The sequence below is a fragment of the Cicer arietinum genome, chromosome 5 (assembly GCF_000331145.2).
Source record: "Cicer arietinum cultivar CDC Frontier isolate Library 1 chromosome 5, Cicar.CDCFrontier_v2.0, whole genome shotgun sequence".
NCBI lineage: Eukaryota > Viridiplantae > Streptophyta > Magnoliopsida > Fabales > Fabaceae > Cicer > Cicer arietinum.
Genome location: NC_021164.2, coordinates 44,526,847 through 44,537,758, shown reverse-complemented (window position 1 = coordinate 44,537,758; position 10,912 = coordinate 44,526,847). Strand labels below are relative to the sequence as shown.

At 27.8% G+C, this 10,912-nt stretch overlaps 1 protein-coding gene across 1 annotated transcript; it reads right to left on the bottom strand.

Annotated features, from left to right (window-relative positions):
• Positions 1–7,335: 7,335 nt before the first annotated feature.
• LOC101504573 (uncharacterized) lies at positions 7,336–10,912 on the bottom strand. The gene is made up of 3 exons (XM_004513179.4): positions 10,710–10,912; positions 8,924–9,276; positions 7,336–7,510 (listed from the first exon to the last, which is right to left on the bottom strand). The coding sequence occupies exons 1-3, from the start codon at positions 10,722–10,724 to the stop codon at positions 7,492–7,494; spliced, it is 387 nt and encodes a 128-aa protein (XP_004513236.1). The 5' UTR covers positions 10,725–10,912; the 3' UTR covers positions 7,336–7,491.

The window sequence follows — 10,912 nt, the reverse complement described above, 5'->3', positions numbered from 1 at the left end:
AGCGACTATGGGGGGGGGGTGAGGATTGAATTATGTTTGACCAAGTTAGATTATTTTTGCTAATTTATTTAAAATTGGTTCAATTTGGCGACTTACTTAGAATAAGAGTAGTAGCAATCGGGTAACAATGACTTTCACACTAGAAAACACTTAGAAAATATTTCTTTTGAGCAAGTGTGTCTCTAGACCTTAACCTTATGAACTCTAACGAATTAGAAAATTTTGTGCTTGTGAGTTCTCTTGTTTTCTTCTTTAGCCTTGAATATCTATTTATAGAATAGGTTAGGCTTTCTCCTTTGTTCGTGCAAAATCTGAATCATATCTTTGCAAATAACAAATGTATCTTCTTGTGAGTGTTTCTTCTTGTAAACAATTCTTGATCATATCTTCTTGTAAATAATTCATATCTTCTTGTAGATAAATCTTGATCAAATCTTCTAGTAAATAATTAATATCTTTTTGTGATAAATCTTGATCAAATCTTCTTGTAATAATTCGTATCTTCTTGTGATAAATCCTGATCAAATCTTCTTGTAAATAATTTATATATTCTTGTAGATAAATCTTGATGAAATCTTTTTATAAATAATTCATATCTTCTTGATCAAATTTTCTTATAAATAATTGATATCTTCTTGTAGAGAAATCTTGATCAAATATTTTTGTAAATAATTGATATCTTCTTGTGATAAACCTTGATCAAATATTTTTGTAAATAATTCATATCTTCTTGTTGATAAGATCTTGATCATATCTTCTTCAAATCTTGAAGGTATCTTCTTTTCAACTTGGTCAAAGATTTTCTTCAACTATAAATATGAATCAAATAATATTTTAGATTGTCTTAAAAAAACACATATCTTCTTTCATACCCTTGCTTTATTTGAGCTTGGATATATTCGAGTTATTCTAGGATCTTCACAAGTTTTTGATTCGACTAAGTCTTCTTTTTATACTTCATTATTTTAATTTCAATCGTTGACTATCCATCAGAGGCATTGACTTTCTTGTTGGAGTGAGATGCTATGTTTCTTGAATAATGATAATAAGAGGCAAATTTGCATAACTTAGAATTAGTTGCATTAGGAAAGTCACCATATTGAAACTTCAGAGTTTGTGCAACATTTGGAGTGTGTTGTACCATTTTGATCAACGAATTATGAGCTTTAAATTTATGATTAACAATCTCTTCAGAGTTAATTATACATTGATATGACGTCTTCAGAGGCATGCTGAGCTTGTGCACATCAGATACATTCAAGAGCTTCAAAGGCATGCTTCAAATTCAGTCTTAAAACTTAGTTTCAGAGTCATTCTTTAGAGGCAATCTTCAAACCTAGTTATCAGTCCTAGTCTTAGACCAAAACATCAGACCCAGACTTCAGACTCATACATCAAAGACAATCTTCATAACCTTCAAAGGCACGTCACTTTGAGAAGCATATGTTCAGAGATACACATATATTGTATGTTTCTTTGATCTCATCATCCGGTTACTTCCTCTGGTAACTTTCCTCTTGCCGCTTCCTCTGACTTTCTTTTTCTGATTTTGCATACTTAATGAAGTCATTAATCCAAATTTATTGAAATACATTTGTTAACATCAAAACTATAGGTGGAAAATCAACTTGGTTCCAATAGATTTAACTTGTACCAGAACATTGATTGTAAAAGAGGCTTTATTTTGAGCTTTCTTCTAATGATATTTGAGTAAGAGGATTATTGGAGGTATTTAGTTAGATGTAGATAACCATTGTAGCATTCTTTTTCTTAATGATCAAAAGGTGAATCATTGATTTGTATTTTCTTTGTCTTTAACACTTTGACTCAAATTGTACATTTATCAGATGCTTGTTGCAATGCTTCTTATTTCCATATTATGAGTTACTCTATTTGTAGACATAGTTACTTGTTTATTAGGTGATAATATTATGTGTTAAAAACAATAAAATTATTACCTCAAATTTACTCATAATTTATGTTACCCTAAAATAGATAGTCATTAACATAAATCTTTGTATTCTAATTTAATCTGCACACTTAACAAATATAGTTAGAGAATACTTGTTCTTATTTGTTTGTTTTGTTACCATCAAAATATCAAACAGATGATTGTAGCTAAAACCACTTTTGCACTAACAAAATTATGTTAGTGAATCTTCTTAAACTCTACTATCTTACATTTGTTTTATTCACACCCTTAGCACACGTATCACATATATTTCAAACTAATTTTATTCTTCTTTAGATCATCCTTGATAAGAGGATGGTTATTTTTTCATCTAACCATCCTCACTCCAAAAACAATTTTAGATGATAATATTAGTGCAAGAACTAAATTATAAAAGAGTCATAATTCAACCCCCTTCTCGTGAAATCTATACACCTTAATTTCTCTTTGTCATGATAAGAAGCAACACCAGAATACCTACATCGACACAGGTTCTAAAAAATCAAAAAGATATTGATCAACAGTAAAGTCTCATGGCTAGGAGTACATATATGGTATTAATCTTAACAATCTAGTGACGTGATGGCCAAAATTGACCTTTGAAGGTGGCAGTCTCAAAAATCAAATTGTTAGATTGGAGTAATAAATAGGTAGATTTTTAGAGTAAGATATTGACAAACGTGTGCGATGTATGGGCAAGATTCCTCATTCTAAAAAATCGAAGGTTTGTGCATCTAAAAATGAAGAGTTGCGCGAAAGAGTTAAGAATATAGAAAATTTGTTAGCAAATGTGATGACTTTAATTCAAAATCAATTTTCTGGAGAAGATGTTAATGATATAATACAAGCTGCAAGACAGCTATATCATAAGTTATTAATCAAATCCAACTAACTTCATAAGTTCCATAATCGTATTTTTCATAAGTAATATTGTTTATTTTTTGTGATAGGTTCCTGATGCTACTAGTGCTCAAAACCATTTGAATTCACTTAGTCCAAACAACAACGAAAATAATGAAAATGGTAATTAGATAGTATTAGTTAATTTTAATTAAAATCATTAACATTTTCTCTATTTTATTAGTAATATTTTTATGTGGAATCGTGTATTTATTCATTTGTTATTTTATTGATTGTAGGTGAAGATTAAAAGCTAATTTGTTGTTGAAGATGGAATATTGGCAATTTAGTGGACTCAATTTCTTAATGTTTTTTAAGATTGTTATGTATGACACAAGATGTCTATTTTAAATGTTAGTAAGACGTTTTCCACTACTAAGTAAAAATGCACTACAATGCACTATAGTGAACATTGTTTAACTATTGTTTTATCGTTGTAAGACTTTTATGACAATTTTAATATATACGATGAACACCTTTTATTTTATTTTGATTCTTAAATATATATATATATATATATCATTGTATATTTATATTTGGTTAAATTTATGAAATAAATTTTAAATTATTGTATAATTTTTGTTGATAACAAAAAATTAATATTTATAATAAATTAGTTACCGTTAAATCCTATACCAACAGAAAAAAGTTGTCACTTAAATGTATAGCAACAGAATCAAAATTGTAGGTATAATTTTTATAAATTATGGCTAAAGTATATACCAACAGTGAAATACTAGTAGGTAAAATCAAATGTTTACTGCAACGGAAAAAATTGTGTCACTATACCCTATAGCAACGGCGAAAATCCATAGGTATTGGGTAATTATATACCACGAAAAAAACCCGTCGGTATAGGTAATTTTGGCTATCCCTACGGTTTTTATACGTTTACCTATATATTTTGACTGTCACTATACGTAAGATTTCTTGTAGTGTAGTAATTTAATGGAGGATGTTTCATGGTCAAATAAGGCAAGAAGAAGGCACAATAGGTCATATAAGGTGTTGTGATGGTTTAATGGCAATGAAAAGGGAATAACACAATGGGAATATTGAAAATTAAATATTCGTAAAGAGAGAAAAAAGTAAACTATCAAATTGGGACATAAAGTTGTGAGTGTCGGACAATTTGATAACTCAAATTTATGAAACAACAAATTTCTTTCTCAAATTGAATCACGTTAGTCAAATTGTTCACTTTGTCAAGTAGCTCTATTAGGAGTGATGACTTGTCATATTAAACGACACAATCACTTGTCTTTGTCTATGTTGATGACATATAATGTGGAACATTTTAGTTTAATTTAGGGAACGTTCTACCTATGGGATACAAAATTAACAGAGTCTTTTGCCTACATATTGTAAATTATAGGTAACAATTTGTCTTTTAAGTAATTTATATGATTGAGAATATTGACCAAACATTTAAAAGTTTTGTAGGGAATGTGATAGGAAATTTTAGTTTTGTAAAGTTTTTCCTTAATGAGCTATTACTTACAATTTATTCATCAAAATAAAAAGACATCATGCATCATTTCTATTTATGTTCTTCCCCAAATCCAAACATCCTTCTAATCAATAATCCCTAATATGTGAATTTGAAAAATGAATCGCGGTGGTTATGCATTCACAAAGGAAAAATAAAACAAGACAACAATCGAAGTTCTAGTGTCAATGTCGTCAAAATAAGAATCTTTATTTGCTCGATTGCAACTGTGGAAGAAGAACAATGATTAAAAGTACCAATACTCATAAAAATGTAGATAAGACCTTTCTTCATTTTTTTTTCAAAGTTAGTTATTTTATTTTACAACACTTATTTTCTTCTTTCAAACCTCTTACCCTTGTTCTTTATATAGCTAATATTTTATTTTAAGTTATGATTTTAACACATTGTATTATAATGTCTCTAAAGGTGATAATCATAGTTGTGGTCTCTTTATATGGGTTGATGAGATTGATCAACTATGTTTTCTTATTGACAATGGAGTCAATCGATGTAGCTAAATAGTTGTGGAAGATAAGGTTGATGAACAAAAATTACCAATTTGGTGAATAGCGTGATAATATTAAAAGCTTGAATTGCCCTGTTTATTAGGATTAAACATCTTTTTTAGGAGAAATGAGAAGGATGCTACTCATTAGTGAAAACTTTACAAAACCATGATTTTCATACCACATTATAATCATAAATTGTGTTTGTGCATCTGATAGTGTAACCTTATGTGACTTTTATTGTTATTTATTTACACTTAAGAAAATTATTGAGTGTATTAATTTATATGGTAAAATGAAATTTATTTAGTAATGTATTCTTGTTATTAGTAGTCAAAAGAATAATTAATTGAATTAAGATACAATAATTAAGAGTATAATGTTAGAACAAAAAAGTAATTATTCAATTAATATAGATTTAGTTGTTGCCAAGGAAGTGGTATTTGTTACAATCACACCTCCAATTTATTTTTCATTGATACAAATAATAATATAGACTTTTGTGTATATATAAATATAAATATATATAATATATATAGACTATCAATATAAGTTATTTATATTGTTAGTGAATCATAATGTTTACAAATATGTTTAATATTGTTAATTAATTTTTTATTTATAGTGTATAAAAATTAATCTCTATAATTCAAAATAAATATTAATTTTGTTGGTAGTATATTTTATTGTAGTTCCGCGTCTAACACCTACAACAATCCAGACCAAAATTTCAATAAGATGGGAGCCACTTATTGAAGTCAAATGAATAAAAACATTATGTTGTTAAACTCTTATTTTTGTACACCTCTAATTTTTTATCACTCATTCAATGTTTCATTTTTCTCTCTATTTCTCTCTTCCCATCTCATCGCCAACATATCACATATATTATAGGCTTAATTGCAGTTTTGATCCCTTTATTTTAACTGAATCGCGAAAGTAGTCCCCTCATTTTGTTTCTCCCCAATTTTGGTCCCCAAACAGAATTTTGGTCCAAAACTTGATAAAATTTCATTTTTTTTTGCATTTATTTAAGTCACACAATGCCTCAAGATCTTATTTGCAACACTTGTACTTGAAATATATGATCATAAATGGTGTAGTACAGCTTTAAAAACTAAAATTTCATCAAATTTTGGACTAAAATTCTATTTGAGGGACCAAAACTGGGGAGAAACAAAATGAAGGGACTGCTTTCGCGATTCAGCTAAAATAGGGAGACCAAAACTGTAATTAAGTCTATATTATATTATCTATTTCTTTCTCTCTCAAGGTGCATTATAGATGTACAAGTGTTCATGAACCATTCTCCAGTGTTTTTGTTTTGTTTTAAAACATAGCCTTTTGCCAAAACCCAACAGGAGTCCGTCAATTTAAAAGAAAAAAAATTCTCTAAAAAAAAAAAAACCTTAAATGACGACAAAAGTTTGTGAGAATCAAATAATCTTGCAATCGCATGAGTTCTTTGTGACTATTTTATGGTCCTTACCATTCATATTCTACAAAAGCAACACACAATTTTGATCCCACAATCTTACTCGCAATCTTACCAACATAGCATACTGACTACAAATATAACCTCTGATTAAACAATTAACGAACCGAAGTATTTACTACTTATATTATACCATATGAGTAAACGTTCAAAGTAATAGTTAAGAAAAGATTAGTCCAAAGACATGGATTAAGGGTACAATAAGGGGGCTCTAATATTTCAGAAGGGTGTTCAAATATCCAAAACACAAACACAAAATCATTCATTGTTAAATAAAATAATATATACAACAGACTCTTTAACACATACTTTTTAATACACTTTCTTGGATTAATAAAATTTGACATTTGATTCTATTGACGGTGTGAAATTTTAGATAAAAAGAAAAGAGAAAATAATAAAAACTTGAATAGTATTGATAATAACATTATGTTAAGTTGACACAAAAGACTTAATATTAATCTCTATTTATATAGACCCGTAGACACAATCTTAAATTAATAGATAATCAATAACTAATAATAATAATAATAATAATAATAATAATAATAATAATAATAATAATAATAATAAGAAATACTCGAACATACTTTATGAATATAAATTATTCCTAAAAAATAACTTTTAACATATTGTAATATAATATAAAAAATATCGTGATATAATATCAAGATATTTTAAGATATTATTTTGTATTTTTACAGATGGAAAGAGAATATTTGAGACATAAAACATCGAGAGAAATTAGGAAACTAGCCAGTGAGATAAATCTACAATTTGATAAGGATGAACACTATAAGAACAGAAAATCCTTTCACAGTTATCATTTTTTATATTTAATATAAGAATAAAGTGATTTATTAATTAGAGTTTGTGTAGAAAACATTAGAAATGTAACAAATGAGATAAAAGAGTTCATTATTATTGTAAGGAACAATTAATATACATGACATATCATATCATAAAAGTTGTTGTTGGTTAGGTAAAGAAATTTCAAACGAACTTGTCTTTTATTTATGTGTAGATAATATTACAAAGTCATATACTCCTCGTACATTTAATAGAATAAGTCCAAGACTAAGATATTAAAATGATGGAGTGGTTTGATTCTTATCATATCAAGGTCTACTAAAGCAATTCATGTATGTCAAAATGTTCCTTCTCCCCTGCAAAATCATAAACAGCATATATGAGTTATAAACTATTAATAGTGTATTGGTCTCTCATACTCCTTCCTTCTCTTTCTTTTCCCTCTCATCTCTCTCACACACACTTTCTTTCTTTCAATTTTGTTTTTAATAGTCAATGAGGGTTAGAAGCTCTTGTGCAACAAACAATTTATCTTTGTTTTGTTGTGTAGTTAAGTGCAAATGAGGAAATTTCTTTTTCAAATTTTCATTTTGTGAATGATATATTGTTGTTTTGTAAGAAAATCTTGATAGCTTGTGGGTAGTTAAATATATTCTAAGGATATTTTTTTAAGAGTAACATTTTTGTTATGAGTATTGGGAGAAACTTATGGAAACAACATCATTTTTGTGAATGAATATTTGGCTAAGGTATGTTTCCCTTACTTGCTTTCTATATCTTTTCAAAAGGATAGTTTGGTGGAAGATATAGGGAAAATAGGGGTCATGTCATTGCCAAATGATCTATCTTATTTTCTTCATTGTAGGTTGACTTCTCATCTTTTAATTGATTGTAAGTTTTTGTTGTGTTGTTTTATGTAATTTTTTTGATTGATTTGGTATTGGTGGGGATATCATTGGAAGATTGTGTTGGTCATTTCTTGCAACAAAGTTATGGTATGGTAGCTTTGGGAAATATTAGCATAAAGTTAGCCACTATATATTAGGTTTTTTTGGGTGTATTTGGTTATTAAGAAATATTTTGTTTGAGGATGTGGTTAAGAGTTGTGTTGGGTTGTTTGCTCTTACTTAAATTGTTATTTGGGGATGGTTTATTAGTAACAATGAAGGGAAGCATTCATGTGTTATTCATTCATATTAGTGTAGTAATTATTAGGATGCTTTACCATTGTCTAATTTTATGATACTTTTGTAACTCATTCGTTATTTTGAGTTAAAGTACCTATTATACACTTCTATTTATTTATTTATTTATTTATTTTTCCTTCGATTTAAGGGCAAATTCTTTTTATTTTATATATTTTGAATGACAAAAATTATATCTTTTTTTACAAAGATTAAAAAAAAGTAATCTATTTACAGAGTTAATTTAATATTTAAATATTTACTTTTTTGTTGATGATGAAATTATAACAATAAGGTATACTATTTTTTTTTTTTTTTGACTGAATGTAAGATCTATTATTTTATATTATTGCCTTCGACAATATTACACCTAACATTGATCCACGTGCGTTGATAAGGGGGTATGGACCAATGCTAGGTGGAGTAATTGTTCAAAGGGTTATATTATGTTATGTTATCATTGAAAATCAAAACCTCAACAAGAAAAGCCACAATCATGCACAAAACCTCAACAAGAAAAGTCACAAGCATGCAATAAGAAATTAATATATAACTGAAATGCTAACAACTAATAACATGTCTCACCGTGATAGGAGGATCTGCATGAGCGTGATGAGGGTGACTATGCTAGGAACAGGACCATAACCATGACTAGGACCATGACTAGGACCATGACCATAATTATGACCATGACTAGGACCATGACCGTGACCATGACCACGACCACGACCACGACCATGGTGATGATTTGGAGTATTGGATGCAACTCTTTGATCATTTCCAACGCTAAGACGCTTAACTTCAGTCAAGTCTGTTTTATGATTCTTCTTGTTTTCACGAGCCATGTTGAACACCATGGAGTAGTCTGTAGGAACTCCATGAGGCTTATGTTCCCACCCTCCAAATTGTGGCACAGACATCTTAGTAACAGGCTTTTGCTGCATATAACACATCTTATGTTAGTTAATTAATAATTTAATTTGTTAATCATTTTATGAAATGAAATTGCATATATATATATAAAATTTATTTTGAGTGTAAACCCCTTCACTTGTATTGGTTAGTACCCCCTTGATCAACGCACATTAACCATTACAAGGTGAAGGTTTCAAACTCCAACATTTAATTATAAAAAAGTTAAATTATTGTTAATATTTATAAATAAAAAAAAATCTTTATATTATGGTGTGTCTCCCAGTTATCCATAAAAATAGAGAATAATAATATTATATGTCTAATTTTTATTGATGTATTTTTAGTAGTTATTTAGATACTAATAGACAATAAAAGTTTTATTCAATAGTCTTATATGTTCAATTCATGCTAATTATTTTGATATGCTTGAATGCAAATTCAAACATCTATTTTCTCCACACTTAGTATTTATTATTTTGACGTGATGTATTTAAAAAAAGGGATCTTTGAATCATCTTAGCCTTATATTGGTTAATACCCCCGTAATTTACACACATCAACCAATACAAGGCCAAGACTCAAATATTAAGACAAAGGAGAAAAAAAACTCATTTAGTTTGTTAACTAGAATTAAAGAATAACTAGATGGCCTATAAAATGTGTATTTTGCATTCCTTTTAATGAAGTTGATTAATTAATGTTAAGTTTTTTTACAGGTTCATTACTGATAAGTTTAATGGGATATTTCCCATGTTCCATCGATATTGGACAATGAAATCTATTTATCTGCAATATATAGTATAAATGACAATATATATGGTGATGAGATGAAAATGGTGAGGAACCTTGCTGCATCATGAAAAAATTTGTTAGATGTTTAGGATTCATTTCCTAAAACTTCATGTATATATCATCTCAGAGCAACAATTAATTATGAGATTGACACCGTAATGGAAATGTAAAATGAAAAAAAATTAAGTTGCAAGAGACTATTAAATGAGAATGAGATATTCAATTTCATGACAAAAAAAACATAAATTACAACATGCATTGAACTGTTAATAATAATAATTATTATTTTTCCATTTTGTCATATATTAGCCCCTTCTAAATTAAAAATTATTTACAGGGAGTTTTTTAATCTAATTATTAAGGGATTGTTTGATTTATTTTATAAAAAATTATTTAATTTTAAATTATGTTTTTTTTTTATTTTAAAAAGAGCTTGTTTATACAACATTTTATAAATAATTTCTTATTTACTTGTTTATAAATTAAAAAAAATAAATAAAACAAATACTACTTATTTTAAACATTATTATTTTACAAACTGTTCTATAAAATATATTAAAAATCTTCAAAATCAAAACATAATCAAATAAGCTGGTATAATATAACTGAAAAAGAATAACTCCATCCTTCAAATATTGATCAATATAGACAGATTTAGGCTTACCCCCTTTCGTTCCATTGATGATTTAATAGGTGAGACTAATCCTTGGAAAATAGAGAAAGATTCAAGCCTTCAATTCTTCAATCAAGATGTTTGTTTAAATCACCTTTCAATGCCTTTTTGAAGAGGGTGGTAGTTTTCTTGTCAAATATATGATGGGGTATTTAATTTGAACTCTATAGGAATCTAGGATATTGCTTGATGAT